Source organism: Cyprinodon variegatus, unplaced genomic scaffold, assembly GCF_000732505.1.
Source record: "Cyprinodon variegatus isolate N-32 unplaced genomic scaffold, C_variegatus-1.0 Scaffold221, whole genome shotgun sequence".
Classification (NCBI taxonomy): Eukaryota; Metazoa; Chordata; class Actinopteri; order Cyprinodontiformes; family Cyprinodontidae; genus Cyprinodon; species Cyprinodon variegatus.
In genome coordinates this window covers 1000609-1021531 of record NW_015150674.1, presented here as the reverse complement: position 1 = coordinate 1021531, position 20923 = coordinate 1000609, and the positions used below count along the sequence as shown (strand labels likewise).

Here is a 20923-nt window from a genome sequence, read left to right as displayed (position 1 = left end):
GATCACAGCAAATATAGCTGCAAGGCAGAGAAAGGATAGTGAAGCTCCGCCCAACGCGCGTCAGACGGCGCGTCAGAACTAACTGGTACGAGCAGCAAAAATGAAGCAGCAGACGCGATTTTGCTGCTTTTGCTGCGTCTGGTGTGAACGTAGCGAACTTTCGTTGAACCTGAATCAATTGATTTTGGTGGTTTAAATAAGAAAGTCAAACAGTATAGGAGTCCTTCAAGTTAAAGCTGAACTCATAAATCAGGGTTAATCTTTGATTAGTCATTGACAGATACAGCCAACCATTCTAAAGAATAAAATCTTGATATGCATTTTGAATATCATAAAAGCAATGTTTTCCAGTTAATGGTGTAAAAGTAACAGAGGAAAGGAACGATCAGTAATAAATCAGAGAGATGTTGGCAAAATCTTTATTAAAATATGCATAAAATGTACATAATGCATTCTGACATTTACAGTGTTTTGGATATTTATTATTTTTTTCATTAAATTAAGATTTTAGCTTAGGCCAGCCCTGAAAATCTGCATTATCTAAACACTGAGGCACAAAATCCAAAATGTGCAGACATATCAACGGAAAAGCTGTGACATAATCGGCTTTTAAATCCTTGCATTTCCTTCTCTAATTTGTTTCACATATAAAAAGTGCATGCAGTAAAATGAAATGAAAACCGTTTTGTTTAAAGTGTAGCACATGCATAATTCAGGAAAAACACAAGTGATGTAAACACAGTCCAAATATGTTTAAGGAAATGTGAGAGATCCAATACAACATCTATTTAATAACAAAATTAGTCTCTGAGTAGATAATATAAGGTTTGTCTCGGAGTCTCTCCAAATGACTAAACTACTGAATGCTCTCCTTACCTTGTTTGCATTGATGATTAACAATTGGGAGGTTTTAGGTGTTGAGCAGCAGTCAGTAGTCAAACAGAAAAAATATAAAAGAATATGATAAAATCCTCCTCTAACTTTTTATAAGCATCACAGAAGAAAATAATTAAAGCTGTATGATGTGCCTTAATGCATTACCTATCAGCAAACTCCATATCTTCATAAGCATTATCTACAAATACAAATAGCTCTGATATACTGAAATAAATGATTTTTTTTTTACATTTATTTCTATATTAGCCATCCTCTCCCCCTTTATTCCTTTTAACCCCCAAGATGAAGCATCAATACAGACAATTCAAAATATCACTATAATAACAATATTTCCAAGATGGGGCAGTCTCTGTAAGGCCTGTACAACTGGATTCCTGAGACGTTCTTTGAGGGGTACAAGCAACCTTACAGTGTTGTTTATTTTGGAGAGCCTATAAGTGTATAAGTTAGTTTTTTTCACATTATGCAACACTTGTTCTTGTGCGTGTGAGGGTCTTTGTAACGAAGTCTCTGTTTCGATCGATATTTCTCCAAATAAGTCAGCTGTTTACTGTTGATGGCTCCTCGACGCTTCCTGAAAAGATTAAGCAAACAATGTTGGCTTTCATAAAAGTTGAAACAACAGAATATGTTTAATAGTAATTTGCTATTTAGTATAAAGATTTACATGGAAGTATAAGCATACACCAGCAGCCATTCAAAATGGCCTTCCCAGTCAAATGCCAGACCCACTTCCCTGCAACTCCCAGCAGAATCCCCTCCAACTCCCAGCCACTGGAGTCACCCCCTCCGTCTCCTGGGTGTGCATATTTTTTTTACTCTGACTCCACCCTTTCATTGAATTACAGGGTCTGACCAGGAGATGGAGCTTCTCTTTAGACCTTAATGTCCACAAATCATGACAGAAAGAATATTTTGGTACAAATATTGATGTTTAAAAAAGAATTGTAGGGAACCAGCCAAGGATCCATCAAGGAAAGTGAGGGAATTTTGAATGGCTACTACTGTAAATAGCTTAAATCCAGTTGGAGTATAGGTTCTGTTCTTTAAATAGTACACACAATGTAAAACCTACTGTCGGATGAGCTGAATGGCATCCTCATACTTCATGCCGCTTTCAATCAGAGCTAGAGCCACGAGCACAGGAGCCCTGAATGTAAATGTAAATACAGGTAATCAGTTTATAGATTGTGCCAATTAATATTTTAAAGTTTTTATTTATTTTTTTTTTTTACTAGTTATAATCTTTTTTCTGGTACCTTCCCAATCCAGCTACACAGTGAACTGCCACACAGCTTCCTGGATCCTCCTGAAACTTCTTCTTCAACAAAGCAAGCCAGTCATCAACCAGCTTGGTTGGAGGCGGGGCTCCATCATCGAAGGGCCAATCCTAAAAGAGAGTGCACTCTCAGGATCTTTGTGTTTCTACAACACAAATAAATAAAGTGTGCATGGAAATGTGAAAGTTATGTCTGTACCACCACAGTGATGCCATCTTTCTCAAGTGGTGTTTTGTCATAGGTGCTGTCGCAAACACGCACCACAGTTGTGACTCCGTAACGTTTTAAGACCTGAGAGGAGCAACATGGGAAAAAAAGAAGGTTTAAACAACTGAATCAAATAATAAAATGTATCTTTGAGTTATTTCCATTTGATTTCCAGCTAATTTTAATAATGACAAAAAAATGACCTGTTTGCATTGCCACTGGTTGGATAAACTGTGATCAAATTTTTTCAGTAACTGCTGAAGAGTCATTTAGATTACTGTGAAGGAAAATTGGTTGTTGGTCCTCTGCAGACTGTAATGTTTTTGGGGGGGATTTTCATGACTGTGTTACATCAAACTTCCTTTTTTTAAACAGTTAAGTGCAGACACTTACCAGGTTACTGCAAAACCTCAAGATGAGCATCTAGAGCTATTATCCCTCTACATAACTCAAGTGGACTTGAGTCATGTGTGTCAAACTGATGGCTAGGTATTATTTCTCAGATATTTATAGTAGACTATAGAGCACGATTAATGTTTCTATCTGATATAGAAATTAATTGTGTGTGAAGCAGTAAAACAGCACATGATCTACAACCACCTTGTTGGGCTGTTAATTTATTTTTCTGAATTGTTGTGTGAGTTTCATGACAGATGTAAAAGGACACACACCTTCTACAGTGAACATTGCTAAATAGTTACTCAAAAGTCTTTAGGATAGTTTTTTATTTTTTCTCTCCTCAGGAGTCTCTGATCGGAGTCGTTTCAGCTCATTCTCTTTCTTATTGTTGAATCATGACACTGAACTTCACAGAGGCAAGTAATGTCTTCCGATGTTATTCTGGGTTTTGTTGTGACATTGTAGATGAATTGTCATTGCATTCCTTCTGGAATAGTGTTGGCAGGCAAGCTCCTGGAAAGTTTCTCCACTGTCTTATGTGTTCTCCATCAGTGGATGTGGAATCTTATTATAAAGTTAAAAAACAATGTGCTGGTGAAGATTCTCAGTCTTCCAGATTGTAGTCGTTCCAAAAAAAAGTAAAAAAAAACAACACTCTGCTGGACTTTGTTTCCATGTTTGAAGATGTTTTGCTTCCCATCCAGGAACCTTTTTCAATTCAAAATGTCAGAAATAGCGTAGAGTTCGAGGCTTTATACAGTAGCCCAACAAAGCCTTGTTTTTGATAAGAGAACATGCAAATAGAAATGGACGACCAGGTCCACTTGTTTGAAATGGGAATGGTTTGGCCAAAACTCTCAACATAGTTTGCCGCGTCTCAAAGCCTTAGAAATAGTTTTATACTCATTTACAGACAGGATGCTGCCAATGACCTTGTTACTCCTCTGTACATCAGAAAACAATGTGTTGCCGTTTTTTTTTTCTTTTTACTTCATGGTATCTGACAGGTGATATTTAAGTATTTATTTTATTTGACAGGATTATCAGGAGGAGTTGGAGTCATGAGGAATCTGTTAAACTATCATGAAAATTAAGATTTAATGATAGTTTGTTGAAGCCAGTATGAGCTGTGTCCAGAAAGACATGTTAATTACCATTTTAGGAGAATCCTCACAGCGTTCAGAGTACTGCAGACACCCACCTCTATGAAGGAGTTGAGTGTACCATCTGTGGGGTTATGTGTGATCAGGAATCTCATGTTCTTGTGGCACAGTTCCACCGGAGCAGGACGGTTCATGGTGGCTTGTTTAACCTCTGACTGCGCAGCAGGACCTCTGACCTTTGTAACGAAACAGGAATGTGTTAGTGAACGCTCAAAGTGAATGGCCTTTCATGTTTTCTATGGGACTGATTTAAAAGAAGAAAAGGGCTCACATTTTATTAAATCTATCTTTCAAAATTCCAAACTAGGCATCATCTATAGTGAATTATTCTTTTTTCTGTTATTTTCATAAGACAGCTGTAGAGAATATGCCTCATTAGTTTCTCCTAACAAGAACTTTGAAGTAAACCAAGAAAAGTTGTGCTAATAAGCTGCTCAAAACTTTTATTTCCTTAAACTATGTGTTCATTCATGCATTTTTTTTACAATGAAGCCAAAATGATATAAAATGTTTCTAAGGTGTTTAGAGTAGAGAAAGGAGAATATGCTACCGTTTTTTGCTAAGCTAATTAGGTAAATTTAGCAAATGATTGAATTTTAAAAGTCTAATTCCAAATGATAAATTAACTTGTTTAAGTTGGAAGGAAAGTGATACTATTTACTGCATATAATGAACTGTCTTCTTAATAATAACAATACATAATACGTAGTTCAAATAATATTCACTGTAATGCTGGATGTAATAGAGTAAACAATACCTGTAGCGAATCCCAGTTGGTTACTTTAATATTTTTCTCCTGATCATCATACTTTAGACTAATTGATGTCTGATTCCTACATTTGTTTTGACAATTAAGCAATAATAATAATTAATTAGCATAACAACACTATGCATAGGTAAATTTTTTAGTCTCATCATCATTTGGTCAATATTTATCCACAGTTTTTATATTGCAAAAACACTGTACAGAGATCAGTGTTTTGTTTTTTTTTTGTTTTTTTTGTTTTTTATTTACTCTAACTTATTCTGTAATTTTTATACACTATTTAAGGTCCACATTTGTGTGACCACTTTTGTTATAATCTTTTGCTGCTGTAACACAACAATTTCTCCATTGTGGGAGAATAAAGGGAGTTTTTATTCCTTTAAAACATTTTCTTTAGATTAGTGATATGACTCAAGTTATGACTTGAAAGTATACATCTGTGTGTTGCACCGATACCAATACCATTATCGACCAGGTCCCCGATACTGCATTAAAATAGTGGTATCGGTATCAGTGAGTACCAACTAATAGGGCACCGGTACTATTGTGAGAGCCAAAAGTTTATTCAACTGTTGTCATCCATTCCAGGGAGGCAATAAAAACTTCTACTGGATTCACTTTGTATTAGTCTTTTTCCTTCTTCACAAAGGTAGGCAGCAGCTTGACAAAGCCATGATGGCAATGATTTTACATCCAAGTAGTATACAGTTCTTCATATATACACACACACATAGATTTCAAACAGATGGTATCGGTATCGCAAATACTGCATAGCTAGGTATTGGTATCGGGGCCAAAAAATGGCATTGATGCAACACTATTTAAAATTGCCGCTTAACTTAAGTTGGTGTGAGCATAAAGGGAGCATCCATATAAATAAATAAAAAAAAAAACAGTAGAAATAAATCAGTGGTTTTATACTCAAATCAAATTGTTGATATTTAACCTCAGAAATTCTGAAAAAACTGAACTTTTGTGAACAAAAAACAGCTTCTCCAGAACCATGTTGACACTCTCCGATAGATACTCAAACACCCAGTAGCTACTAAGTTCAAATGATGATGCATCAGAACATTTTGTACGGATCATGTGACCAGACAAGCCTCACCTTTAGCTCCAGTTGTAGAAGTTAGTAGTTGTGTGTGTGAAATCTTCAACAGATTATGGACCCACTGTCTGCTTTAAATGACTTGTTGTCTATTCCCAGTTCTGAGAGTGTAACGTCCAGATTGTTAACCCATCTGTTCAGGGTGTCCTACAGTATAGTCCAGGAGGCTAGACTGTGTCAGTCTTGCTTTTTATGTTTGTAACTGTCTGATTCTTTCTTTTCTTTGTGTCTCTCAGATGGTCTTCCTTTCCTTTTCTCTCCGTTCAGCTTTCAGTGTTGGGAATCCTCTTGTTACCCCATGAGCTGGCAGGTTGATAAGGCAAAGAAATGATAGTGCTCCTTTAGGATTCATGGCCCCAAGACTGCATGGCACAGCCTCATCCCAGACACGGTCTAAATGTGTTGAGCGTGGCAGTAGTCCCCACTCTGCCGCACAAACTCCATCAACTGATGATTCTACAACAGAAAATACAAGGGATTACCAAACCTTTAATATCTTTAATAAAAAAAATCTTTAATAAAGTATAATTTAAAATTAAGCTTTACAAAAAATATTAATTAGTCCCAAAACTTACAGCAAAAGAAATAAGAAACGTCATGCAGAGCCCTCCAAAATTATTTACATTAATAAATGTAATTAATGATACATTTAATAAAAATAAAAAAAATCTTTGCTCTTTGAAATGGATTGTCTGCATTATTTGATCATTCTTGAGGTATTTATTTGATCTAGTTTCAGAGCTACAATAAAAAAATGCCTAACCACAACTTGAACTTTGACAAGTTCTAGTTATGTTAAAAAAATAAAATAAAATAAAAGAGGTCCAGGGCAACAGACAGGTCCATAATCAACCCTGTATCTCAAAGAACCAACTTTAAGATGCAACTGTTTTTATATAAATGACTGAATGGCTTAGCACCATTGTATATCACAGCCTTCTTGTCAGTGTATAAACCCCCTTGTTCTCTCAGGTTTTCTGTCTCAAAACTTTTCTGGATTCCCACAAGCAGAACCAAACAAGGAGAGGCAGCATTCAGTTGTTATACTCCACTCATCAGCAATCAGCTTCCAGAAAACTGTGAAAACGCTGCGACCCTCAGTTGCTTTAAATCAAGATCAATAATGCATTGCTATAAGAGTTGCCTTTTACTGTAAAATATCTAAGTATCATTAGTGAAGTTTCCACACCAACTTTCATTCCAAAGATAAAAAAAATCATTTCTTTTTTTAAATCAAATATTTGTAGCTTTTTGACCAACCGTTTTATCTTTTATTCTTATTTAAATTATTTACTATTTTTCTAGTTTTATATGTCCCTGCTATGGCACAGCAATGTATTTTCTTTTGCTTCTCCCTCAAAGTACAGCACTTTGAATTGCCTTGCCACTGAAATGTGCAACATAAATAAATGAGCTTTTCCTCGACAAATAAAGCTTCATGATTATCAATATTTATCTTGCAAACAGACACAAGTTCAGGATAGTAAGTCTTGAAATCCTTAAAGCCCACTGACAGAGAACTGGAAAAAGATGATCTTCTGATCACCAGGACTCCAAAAAACCATTACTAAACAATTTTTCACATCTCTTTTTGTGAAAGGTTCTGATAATATGCTAACCAGATCATAACAGGATTCACAACCAATAAAATAAATGAAAGTACGAAACAGACACCCCTACTGTGTGTTAACATATTAGTTTTAGTGTTCTTTGAAAAGTATCCATCCTCATTAGTGTTTTGCATGTTTAAAAAAATATACATCAATATTTTTAATATAATAGGTGCAGCCTCTGTTAGGTTAATTGGCTTCTCTAAATTCTCCTTATGTATGAGTGTGTGGTGAATGGTTGTTTGTCCTGTTTCTGTGTTGCCCTGCGATGAACTGGTGACCTGTCCAGGGTGTACCCCGCCTCTCGCCCGTAGACTGCTGGAGATAGGCACCAGCACCCCTCGCGACCCCACTTGGGATTAAGCATGTTAGAAGATGGATGGAAGGATGGATGGAGGTGCAGCCCCTCTATATCTCATGATATTTCCTTAATTTTATCTAAATGTATCTAAAGTAAATTTACAAATTAGGGATCAAATGATTAAGTTCAGTCAAGGTCAGTACTCTAAAACTACTCATGCTTTCAAAAAACATTTAGCTTTGCAGGTCTGCATGATAGTAGTTGACAGCACTGCTGCCAAAGCCCCTGGGTTTGAGCCCGAGGGATGCATGGAGCTTTTAAGTATTCCCTGTATATGCATGGATTCTCTCCAGGTATTCTGGCTTCCCGCCACATTCCAAAAACATGAATTTTAGGTTTTCTGAAGTCTTAAAAATAATATGGGACCTTTATTATGCAAAATTCACTTTATAAACTTTTTGTAACAGTCATTTGTGTCCTGAAGCCTGTGTATGAGGTTTCACCTCTATCATTACCTTTTTCCACCTCTAAGCTAATGTGTGCTCAAAATGCTATGTTCGAAAAGCATTCCCCTTATGATATCATAAGGGGATATAAGCTGTCCAGAGCTGTCTGTAGCAGCTCATCTACAGCCTTGATCTTATGTATTCTTCTTGGCTCCTAGATGCTATCTTTACAAACTCTGACTGGTTGTCATGGTTTTGGGTGGTGGGGGCATGGCCTTTTTGAGTGGCAGAGGCGTGGAAAGCCAAAACAGCTCATTTAGAAAAGGACTAAATGAGGAGATTTCTGCTACATTCTGTCAGTTTAATCTAAGAGGGAATTGTCCTGCAAAAATTGCAAAAACATACTCTAATGGCCTCATGTTTTCATTTTTTTTAAATGTAACATTTTGTCAGTGATGTTTTAAAGACCCTTAAAGGCCAGTATCTTTAAACCCCAACCCATAAACTTTCAGTGTTTTTTTTGTGCACTGCTACAAGTGCCATGGCTGAACCAGAGTCATGCAATGACAGTACCTGCATGTGGTGAAAGATGTCCCATAAAACCCAATATTACACCAAACTGTTTTTATGGTGTGCATTAATTATATCAGTCAGAATTTGTCATTCAAATCATATCTTTTAAAACAGGCTTTTGGTTAGTTTTCAGACAGTAGTGGGTTTTCGTATCACAGAAGGTGTTCCCCAGGGCTTTGTAGTAGGGCAATCTCTTAGTTTAATTTTGTGGTTCAGAATGTCTCAATAAGTATTAACAGCCTCTAGACCGTACCATTGGCCATTTGTTTTTGTTTTTTATTATCTTTCTTGCCATAAATAGCTCACTCAAACCAGTTGTCTTTGATTTTGCCATAGAAATGCCATAGAAGATCTGTGTTATGAATGATCTGGTTAAAACACCGTAAAAAAGGCTATCATCTTTTCAGACTAAGAGAAAATAAATTGATATTTTTCTCTAATTTTTCCTCTGATAAGTGACGGCAGGATAACTAAGTTGTTTTGAATTTCAAAAACTTTTAAAACCTGGGCTCTTTAAAACAAATATTTAATTTTACTTGAAAATACTATTTCACAATCTTTTTACCTCAAATTGACAATGTAGATTTTTTTTTGGTTTATCCAGAATTCATAATTTCTTTATCTAACCCAAGTACCCTCCACTTTGCTTACAGATTTACATGTGATGTATCATTTTATGTTTACTGAAATGTTCTTTCAATAAACACATCTTCAAACAAATCTCAAGGGGAAGACAGAATGTGTCACTGGCAGAGATGCACTGATTTCTGAATTCCGTTTGATGTCCGATCATTCAACTAAAAGTACTATAAGAAAAGATAAATGTTTTGCAGCTTTTTCTAAAATATAGTGGTTATAAATTCATCCACAAATGAAACGACATTAACAATTACTCCATTTATGCATTAAAGTAAATATATACATGTATGGATTGTTGAGTTTGTTTATTAGCTCTTTTGTTGAATAGATTTTATTGACTGTTACCTGGTATTAAATGTTGTTGTTGTTCTCATGTCTCAATAAAATTTGAGGGTGTTTTGTAGTTGCTTTAATGCACACAGAAAAGTAAAAATAATTTAAGGTATCAGTTGTTCGACATACAGTAGACCCAAAATCTGTTGGACAGAACCTCCTCTTGGAGCTTGTCCACAGAGGTAACCTCATTAATCTGCAGTCTAAGAAGTAACCCTCTGCTCTATTCTGAAATGCTTAGAAAAACAAGCAGTGAAAGCCCAGAGGTAATGTGCGGTCATCTCTAACACCATCAGAGTCACTCTACTAGGAGCCTGTTGACAATCTATAATTAGTCATTTATCCGGTGCTTTTTTATAATCAGGGTAGAGGTTCCTTTTTACTTATCAGTAAAGCCAGTTTAAAGTTTGATTGCTATGCTTTTTGTAAAGAACAAAAAAAAAACTCCCATCATGGAGTTAAGTCTTTTTGTCTATTTCAAGCCATTAAAGAGGGTTATGAGGCCCCTGAAGTGCCTCTGATTCAGTGATAAATAAACCATGGTAACCTGGAAAGGCCTGCTGTGATAGTAACCCTCACAGACCAAATAAATCCCAACACCCCATTAATTCTGCTAACTTTCCATTAAAACACCTGCAGAAGCACAGTGGTAGAATAAGGGAAGGGGTTCCTGTCCTACCTTTGCTGGCTTCTAAACATGAAAATCCAAAAGAGAGACAGAGAATACCAAGTCCTAAGCAACAGCAGCAGACACACAAAAGTTAGAGAGCTGACATTATAATCAGCTGACTGCCTGTTATAGTAAACCTGCGCAAACAGCTGTATTTATAGCCCTATCTATACCAGTGGCTACTAGTGGTGTGACACATCACATTTTTGGGGTTACAACTTGTACTGGGGCTGTACTGTACAATCATTAGTCCTCCTCCCACCAACTTCCTGAGAAACTAAATGATTATTTTGATAATGAATCCCCTGAAGCACCAACATATTCAATAGTTTCTTATCAATTCTCCACAGCAAAACTTTTGAATTATTTTTTGAACTTCTGGTCATTTGAAAATATCAGGGCACATCAGCAGCAGTAAGACTTATAGGGGTTTACCCTTACCACTTAGGTCCTCAGTGTCCCCTCCGATCACTGAATTATTTCAGTTCTCCTGGCTTTCAATCTCCTTGCAGTTAGAACTTTTCCATGACAAACAACCAAGACATCCAGAAGCAGAGAGAAAAAATTTCTGCAGCCACCTGTAGCTGACCCTCTACAACACTAAACTCTTCCTTTTTTTTTTGCTGTCCTTTTTCAAGCCTGCTCTGTAATCACTGCAACGTACTGCATGTGCCAGTTCTCCCCTCTGCTGCAGGAGTGCAGTGTGTGTACTGGGCTGAGGATCTGCTGTGAGCTGGTCTAATCAGGCTGAGCCGCCATCTGACCCTGACACTCCCGTCACCACCAGAATACTCCAGAGTTAATGCTCTTAGAAAGGGAGACGAGGAGCGTCCTTCGGCAATTACTCTTTCCTCTTCATCTCTTTCCTTTTTTAAAGCTAAGTTTCTCTTTCTCACTCCTTCTAACTCCACTCTTCACTTTTCGTTGCTGTCCAGCATGTTGTATATCCATCAAAGCTATTTCTGTTTGCAGAAGCAAAAATAACCTCAGTTTATAAACTGTGCATTAAATTGTTTTCCCTGTTCCTTAGAGATCTAGAATGAGAGGTTTTGCATACCAGACAGATGGGGGGAAATAAACTAAACTACTGATTCCCAGTTAATGAAATAACCTTCCCCAATAGTAAAAGTTTTAACAGTTCTCTCTTGCATTTTTGTGAATCAACAGAGAGAATCATGTTAAACTTAAGTTAAAAAATCATTATGTACACATTTAAAAATATCAGCTCCTTGCAAAGCTGTTAAAACCCTTTCAAATGTCCTTTATTGGTCACAATACTGGTACAATTTATTCATTTCAGATTTAAAGAGACCCACACAAAGAGAAGACAAAGAATTTCCCTCCTAAAATGCAGATACCTGCATCTTCTCCAGACTTACCATGGCTGCTTTGCTCTTATTTTTACGCAGACTGCAAGTTTCCTTAGTTGTTTGACTTGCAACTTTTTAATTTATAATATTGGGTTGAGGAAGTTTAGTTTAAATACAAATGCCCTCAACAGTTCTTGGTCTTTATTTTCAGAAAATATTAAAAAGCATTTTCCATTTGCGACTTTGTGTGGGTCGGTCAAATAAAATTCTAATTAGATACGCTGACTAATGTGGTAATAATGTGGTGTAATGAGGAAATAAGTTTCAATGGATGTAAACACTTTTGCAAAGCAATAACCTCATCACATGCAAATAACGTTCAATAGAACATTATCTTAGGGGCCCATCATTCCATCAATCACAGAGTTGAGGTTAACATAACTGCCCACCCTCAGATTTGATAAACCACCTTCAAAAGGCTAAAATTAGCTGAAGCACGTCTGGAACTCTGTGCAGTTTATCACATCAAATGTGTACTTGCAAATGTTTTTTCTAGTCTAAACTGTTTTGGATGCAGAGTGGTGAGAAGTATTTGGTTGCTGTGTTCTGGCTTTCTGTTACCCAACTTTTGGTATTTTATTAGCTTCTCTTGTGGTGTTTTGTATCCCAGACAACAATCCCACATATAGCCTGAAGAGGTGATCAGCAGATTCCAAAGTCAGCTTAACTGTTTAGATAAATAATCTCAAAACAGACACCAACTAATTTGCTTTTCTTTACTTTTTTATAATTGGTCTAACTTTATTGATACTATCTAAACACAGAAAAAAAACAGGAAATGAACTAATAAATAAAGAACTTTGTATTAAAGACAAAAACTTTGGTGTCACTGGTAGGAATGTGATCAAATAATGAAAGATAAATTCAGGACATTCAGTGGCCTTTTTTCTTCCCTTTATTTTTCAATTTGAATATTTTTATTATTTACTGTGTTTGATTTTTTAGCTATATGGGGTTTTGGGTTTTTTTATCTTCTGCTGTGTAGTTTAGCTTCATAAATTAAGTTAAAAGTTTTTTTTTGTATTTTGTGCTCTAGTTATTTATTTGTCTAACATGACCTGACTCATACTTTCTACCTGAAGTGGAAGGAAAGTGAGGCACGTTTTTATGTTTTCTCAAAAATCTTGAAATTGTGTCATGTATTTATATTTCACCTAATTGCTCAGCTACCTTAAGATGGAAAAAAAAAAAGTGTAACTTTCTTCAGATGTAACCTACTTAGTAAGTAGAGTCAATTTGAGTGTAAATTAATTTTAGTATAAATCCAGGGGGCAGCTTTATGGGGTGGGAGGGCGACTAGCACCTTTGCTGCAGTCTTGCTCTGCTGCTATCCCTCAAGTTTTAAGTCATTAAAACATATGAAATAACCAATAATGTGTTTTTCCAAAAGCTCCATTAAAGCCTTCAAATTATACATTAATTTACCAGAAATATATGTATATAATACATACTATAATATATATGTTTATATCATATTTATATATGTATATATCATACAGAAAATAATACATTTGCTGTTTTCTTAGGAGGATTTCTGAATAGAGCTGCTTATGTGACCTGTGTGTGAATGTGATGAATGATTTCCGATTTCGTGTTTCGATAGACTGCCGTAATAAGTACGCTATATTTTTTTCCTAATTATGATGCTTGCACATTGTAAATCCAAATGAAAACTAAAATCAAAGTAGACACATTTCTAGATTGTTTGGCAAACAAGTAAGTGATGAGAAGTGAGCTGAGGAAGAGAAATTATGGAAAACCCAGGAGGGTCACTGGTGAAGGAGGCCAGTGAAAAGTGCAACTGCTGTAGAAATGAGTGAAGATAGGGAACATTATGTCGAAGTCAAAGAGACAGAGAGAAAATAGAGCACGGGAAACTGGTAAAGGACAATAGAAAAGTACAGATTCAGGGTATCCAGCCTATCCATTTGGATCACCTAGTATGTACTGTACTAATTCTCTACATTTCTGAGACTTGTTGCTGCTTAAGAGCTTAAGTGAGTTCTGAAATCAGTCCTAGCCAACAAGCTTCCAACCTACTTCCCTGGTTGGAGTTTATGGGAAAACAGATGGAGCAACAACAAGGCTGGATGTTTACCTGGCAGCAGAACAACAACTTCAAACATACAGTCTGATGTCAAAAGTAGCAGTTCAGATTGAGCATGTGTTAGAATTGCCAAAGGCGAGGTTTAAATCCTCCTTCTGACATATAGAGCCCTGATTAACCAAACTCTGTCTTATATCAGAGATCTGTTTGTTCCTTATGTTCTCAACAAAGCACTTCGCTCTCAGTTAGAAGGTTCACTAGTGGTTTCTAGTGGTTCTAGTGGTTAGAATGGGAGGCAGATCTTTTGGTTATCAGGTTCCTCTCCTTTGGAACCATCTACCAGTTTTAGTCTGTGCGGCAGACACCCTGTCTACTTTTAAGGCTAAGCTTAAAACTTTCGTTTTTGATAAAGCTTATAGTTAGAGTGGCTCTGGTTATCCTGAGCTATCTCTATAGTTATGCTGCTATAGGCTTAGACTGCTGGAGGATATAGGGATAACTTTTTCTCATTGTGTTCTATTCTGTCTTTTTTCACCCATTCTACACTCCTGTATTAGCAGCTTAATTTGGTCTGTTTCTGTTTGGTTGTGACATAAACCTGGAAAGAAATATAAGCTGGGGTGTTGCCATCAACACCTTAGATTATACACGATAGAGATGGGCCTGTTTTTTTCAGTGCTTATTCCTGTCACTCTCCTATACTGTAGCTATGGACTCAGAGTTTACTGTAACAAACTGTATGTGCTCGCTTTTATCACTTTGACATGAAAATGTGTTCAGAGCTCGTCTGCTTAACTCTTTCTTTCCAGAAAGAGCCACCTATAGAGCTAGTTAACTATTACCTTTTCTAACACAGAAAGCATTTAGGGGTTGTCACAGTTCTGGTTCTGTTATGTTTTCTTTTGAATATTCAGTTTTACTTTGCTCTATGTTTTCTAGTTTTAGTGGTTTAATTCTTATTTTGTTGTGTTCTCTGGTTATTTTTCAGTTTTCAAGTTTTTATTTGTTGCCCTCTGCTGCCCTCTTGGGTTCTCCTTTTCCCGGGCTCATTTCCTGTCTGCTCTGTTCACACCTGCTCCTAATCTGCTCGTTAGTCCTCTCTTTGTTTCAGTCTTCCATAAATACACTCCTTATGCAGTTTCTCAGTGCTGGTACCTCGTTTAACTTCCTCCAACTCTGTCTCACTGAGTCTACCTCCTTGTGATTGTTTTCCCCAGATGTCTCTTTGGTTTCTGGTTTGTTTGTCTTTGTTTTCATGTTTGATTTTTGGATTCCTGCCTCAGTGTTCTGTTAAGCCTTCATGAAATCAACAAGTAACTCACCGGCACCGCTGCCTCCCTGCCTCTGCATTTGGGTCCACAAACCTTAACCTCATCCTGACAGGGGTCAGGGCTTCCAAGCCCCATTTACACTACCCTTTTGAAACTGTGCCTAGATCGGTCTGAACACCGATTTAGGCACAGTAACCGAGATACTGTTGAGTTTTAACGGCACGCAAATCTGAAATGGACCGCATCAGACAAAACCATACTGCACAAAAATGGTACTAGTTCATCAGTAGGGCTCGGAGTGGTTCAGTTCTGGAACGGTTGTCAGATAACAAAGAGTGCATGAGCAGACCACATCATGTCGTTTCAGTTAGCCTCTGTAATCAGGAAATTTCAGACATTCATATAAATATGAGCTTCCCTATTGTGCAACATGATTTCCAGTGATGATTCTGCTTAGCAGTGTGATGAACCTCAACTACTTTCGTTGTTTCCTGTGTGTGTAAGCTCTGATTTGACAATTTTTTGTTGTATCCACTTCCCAAAAGCCGACTGTCAATTAAATTCACCAAAGGCTTCCTTCTTTGCCTGACTCTCCACAAACTTCCTGAATGTTAATGGCACTGCCATGTTGGTTTGCTAGTTTACCTCTAGAGAGAGGTAGTACCATGGATCGTCACTAGGCGGCAAGGAACCCTGCTAGCATGATGTGTAAACGGTCGCAAGGAACCAAGCTCGGCACAGTTAAGTGATCCAATCTAGGCACTGATCGGTTTCTTGAGGCTAGTGTAAATGGGGCTTATGTTCATTTGGAATATTTGCTTTGGTCCTCACAAACCCCGAAAAAGGTTGCTCACACTGAGCCTGGCTTTGCTGAAAATGTCTTCCTGTTAAATGGGAGTTTTTCCTCTCCACTATCCCTGCGTGCATGGATGCCTAGTGTGAGGGATTCCTGTCGAGTCAATTACAGTTGCAATCAGCTGGTTTTCGTTAGATAGAAAACTTTGATCCAATCTGACTTTATGATCGGATTGAAATGTCTCTGTAAAATGAATTGATGCTTATAAATAAACTGAATTTAATTGAAATTAATTAATTGATAAACTGTGGCAAGACTTTTAAAAATAAATATTTTTCCAGGTCCCAATAATGCACACAATAAAACTGCCCACAAAACATAGTTAAGTCTGCAATTGTAACGTTGTATCATGTAAACAAAAAAAAAAAAAAAAAAAAAGGTCCAAGGGTGTGATTACTTTCATGATAGTGTTGTGTTTTTTTTTATAAGTTTTTCCAAAATGTTAAACAGGTGTTTGGATCTGTCTTTCATGCAGCCTTTTTTGCAAAGGTGTCTATAAATCTAAGCTCTTAGTAAGTCATCACCAGGCCATCTTGCTCTTCCGAGATTTGTGGGCTGGCCTCTCTCCCAGTTTCATTAAATAAAGCAGTAGGATGACCTGTAAAGACTTCAGTGTCTCACCTCAGCATTTCACCACAGCCCCATCGAAATGTCAGGGAAGTGTTTGAGACTTTACAAAACACAGTCAGCTGATTGGAGGGATCGTGGGGTACAGGGTGAGAGCTAAGAACAGCCTGTTTGACCAAAAAGCTATATTTTTCCTATTTGTTTTAGTGCCTTTAAAAATTGGGTCTCATCTAAACTCAGAAATTAATTTAGTTAATTGTTTCAGTAGTAAGTATCTCATTATGCCAGTTTTAAGAAGCCTGCTTAGATGTTTCTTGAAATGAATAATTTTTTTCTACCTACAGCAACATGGGCTAAAAGGGCATAAGTAAAGCATGAAATGATTCGTATAAACATGAAACTTGTAAACATTAGTAAACATAGTTTAGGTCTCACACTCTTGATCAAATGAGGCTGTTGTTGTTGTACTTGATCCTTCTTGGTAGGCTATTTTTGGTGTTATGCAATGAGTGCTTCTATTTAAAACCTCCCAGTACCATTGTAGGGAAGCTGTAATCTGGCTAAGGAGCTTCTACTCTCATGTGTAAATATCGTCTCACGTTAAAATATGGTGTCTGACTTCAATATATGCTTCATAAAAATCAGAAATGAAAAAACATACTACTATTCATTCTGCTTCTACAACTCTTGCTATAGCATGAATAATGTTGGGTTTGATTAATACCAACATTTTAGACTGATTGGTTAATTTACAGTTAGTTATACAGGTAAAATAAGTTTAATAACCTCTGATATTAGATCTGAACTTTTTATCCTCTTGTTGCTCACAGGTCAAGTAATTTGATCCTTTTGTTAAACAGATAACAAAATTAGGGGCTCACTATTTACACTAGTGAACCATGTAGATAGGCATATTTATCCTGGGTTTATATCCTCATATGAAGTACTTTTATCCTACGGAACGTAAATGTGGTGTAAAATTCACGAGTCCTTTAAGTTCCAACCTCAAATAAATGCTTTTTTTATGTAGATAATAAATTCACAGATGGACCATAAAGTGATAGATAGTTTCAAACAGTATAAGAGTAATTACCTCCCTCAAACTTGTTTGACTTTTATCAATTTACAACCCTAAATTTGGATTATTGGGGCTTTGTCAGGGATTTGGTCAGTCACCATCAAACTCTCTATCAGTGCATTTATTTTTTGTTGGTGGATCAAGTTACAGGTATTCCTCAAATCCAATGTATGGATTTGCTCCATCCATCCATCCAGACATAATGGAATGGAATGAATCCATTATGGAGTACCTCAGGGTTCTATTTTGGGACCATTGCTATTTGTGGTACCTTATATGCTCTCTCTGTTTTAAAGAGAGATGTGTAAAGTGGAGTATATACATGTGTATCTGCCTGCCAGGGGAATGGAACCCCAGTTTACCTTGTGTGACAAACAGGGACTCTCACCATTATGGTAAACCTGGTATTCAGGTATATATCTATTTTAAGCCCTGTGAGGCCTTAAGCTGTAGATTTTATATAACTACACAGATTGTGTAAAAATTTAGATGGCTAAAAATGTCCTTTAACTTGATGAAGGACAAACTGTCAACACTAATCGTGTCGTTAAATTCTTGGAAACTCTTGGTCCTGTAAGATATTATCCTGACTCTTCTATCAGGATCCTCTGGAGGTTTAACACCATCTTTTTTTTTTGCCAGATATTACAATAATGGCCAATATTTTTTTTTCCTTCTCAATATTGCAATGTAAAGTCAAAAAGAAAAAACAAGCAGTTGGAAGAAAGAAGAAGAAGCAGTAGGAAATCATATTTTTGTTTCTTTGAACTTGAACTTTCAGTCCCAGCAACCTCCCTAACTCGTTATTTGTCTTTGTGTAAAACATCCTTGGATGTTTCCTGGATGTTCCCTGCCAGTTTTCACATCCTGCTTTGAGCTCAGCTATGCTGGCTCCCCATCATCTTCACATAACATTATAAAACCAGGGTTCCAACTTGTAGAGCTCTAAATAGACACCATGTCAGAACCTTTACAACTCTGGCAGGTCCCTGAGGTCTTGTGATTTGAGCCTGCTGGTTGTCCTCATAGGAAGTTGAAAACTAAGGGTGAGAAAGACTTTTTAGCAAAAGTTCCAGACCTCTTTATTTTTGAGTTTAATAGATTAAGACTCTTGTTTTGTGCATTTCCATTTGCATATGTGTATTATTTACTGATTTCATATAAAGCACAGGTACTGTTTGGAAAGTGGCATATAAACAAATGTATTTAGTTATTTACACTTTGATATACCTCCACCAAAAAGTGCATAATTGAAGAGGGGAAATACATTTTGATTTTTTTTTTTCCTCAAATAAAATTTAAAAAAATCACAGCTTCCATTTCATCCAGATTTTCACTACAATCACAGGAGCAAGTATTTTTGGGAGTATTGCTATCAGCTTTATAAATTCACATACATTCGATTTTTTACCAATTCTTATGTATGAAACATCTCTTCAACCTCTGTCAGTTTCTATAGAGACTATCTAAAAGCAGCAGTTCTTAAGTGTTTTTTTAAATAGATTCTCAATCAGAATTGGAAATAAATATGCACAATTTCTTTGTAACAGCTAATAGGTTTTGATATATTACACTTACCTGTAGTTTTGGTTATATGTTTAGTGCTATTGTCCTGCTGAAAAGTGGACCTAGTGTCTAAAGGATCAAGTGTCTTACTGCCACTAACAGGTTTTGCTGTCCAGTATTTATCTTAATTCATCACATAAACCCCAGCCAGATTCTGTGAGATGTTCAAAGCTTTAAATATTGTTCTATAACGTAATCCCAGACTCACTTTGATAGGTCTCTGTTATTTCTTGGTCTCTATGATGCTGTTTGTTCATTAGTATTGTCAAACAAAACCCTGAAACCTTCCCAGAATGGCTGGCTAACAGCTTACAGAGTAAAATGCAACACAGTTTGACTTTATCAATTAGTTCCTGTCCGATGGGAATTGGTTATTCTTATTTCTATTTAAACTTATCATACAACACAAGGCTGAAAAAGATGCAACAATTTTCAGAACTGCTTTGCTTGAAAATATAGTTTCATTTTGATTGAATTTCATTAATATGCATTGCTTTATTAGTTGAATATCTGATAAGACCCTTAATTTTTATTTTGGTATCAGCCATTTTTTGGCGTTTTTTTATATGGAATGCTTTTGTCTGCTTTAAGAACGGCACATGACCATAATGGGGTAGTGTAAACAGACCTAAATCATTAATACTACCAGCGGCACACAGAGCGGTCGTCACACACGTACATGGAAGAAATCCACTCAGAGTCAAGCATGTAGCAGACAGCAGCAGCTGCTGAGTGTATAATTAGAATGTTTTGAAGCAGAGACTGAACAGTTAGACTTTCACCTGCAAACCGAGGGGTTGGTACTGCAGTAAAGTGTCACATTCACATTTTCAATTAATCAAAGCAAGGAATGTTAAGTAAGTTTATAAATGAAGAAAAGAAAATGTTTTATCTCAATAATCTCATATGTTATGACATTCATGGTTTCCCTAAAGTATACACAATAATTACATGTTTGTTCATAAATGATATAATATATCCATCCATTCAGTCTGTATCTACTTGTCCTTGCAGGGTCACAGTAGGGTGGGCTGGAGGTTGCCGGTGTCTCCACAGGGTACACACTATGCATGCCGGCAGTTTATCAAGAGCGACACAGACATGAAAAACAGCCGTGTGAAAACAATGACAGTCACACATCACATTCCCAATGACAATAAAAACAGACCAAGTGACCTATCATATATAGTAATATAATATGATATAATATAATATAATAATATAATGTAATGTAATATAATATAATATGATAAAAATGATAAAAACAAAAATCATGATACTGAAATCACCTCAATTGCATATATATATAAGAAGTAAGCAAGCCTGATGGAGTTCCTGCTCCTGAACTATTATTTTATTGAGCAACACTTTAGGACACTCAGTGAAATTAGGTGCTTTCTGCGATGTTCAGAAAAAAGTCAGACCTCCAAACTTGTTGACAGGTATGTTGGTTCCCTGTTCATGAGTAAGGTACTTTGTCTGGCAGGTTTGTTTTTTTTCTTAACTTTCTTTTGAACAAAAATTCAAATTCAGTATATTTAATATTTTATTTAACTAAATTAACATCTAGTATTCTTTTACATTTATTATTACTTTTCTCAGGTTTGTGTTATTTGAAATTTTTACACTAGTGTGAATTCATAATTTTCTTAAATGGGAGGGTATGTAAACTTTTAAGCACAAATGTATTCCTCATTATCTGGCCAATGAGCGAAGTGACTTGGGCCTGGGCAGTGGAGAGTATCCTCTAAAGTTAAACAGATCATACGCAACTGT

General features: G+C 36.4%; 1 protein-coding gene across 2 annotated transcripts; it reads right to left on the bottom strand.

Moving 5' to 3' along the window:
- Positions 1-418: 418 nt before the first annotated feature.
- LOC107088521 (protein tyrosine phosphatase type IVA 3) lies at positions 419-11199 on the bottom strand. Of its 2 annotated transcripts, none has more exons than XM_015380748.1 (7): positions 10834-11199; positions 5821-6276; positions 3985-4122; positions 2376-2468; positions 2157-2287; positions 1973-2047; positions 419-1471 (listed from the first exon to the last, which is right to left on the bottom strand). In XM_015380748.1, the coding sequence occupies exons 3-7, from the start codon at positions 4078-4080 to the stop codon at positions 1354-1356; spliced, it is 513 nt and encodes a 170-aa protein (XP_015236234.1). In that variant the 5' UTR covers positions 4081-4122; positions 5821-6276; positions 10834-11199; the 3' UTR covers positions 419-1353. The 2 variants fall into 2 exon arrangements, with proteins under 2 accessions (XP_015236234.1, XP_015236235.1); XM_015380749.1 differs by lacking the exon at positions 10834-11199 and adding an exon at positions 10402-10545.
- Positions 11200-20923: the final 9724 nt, after the last annotated feature.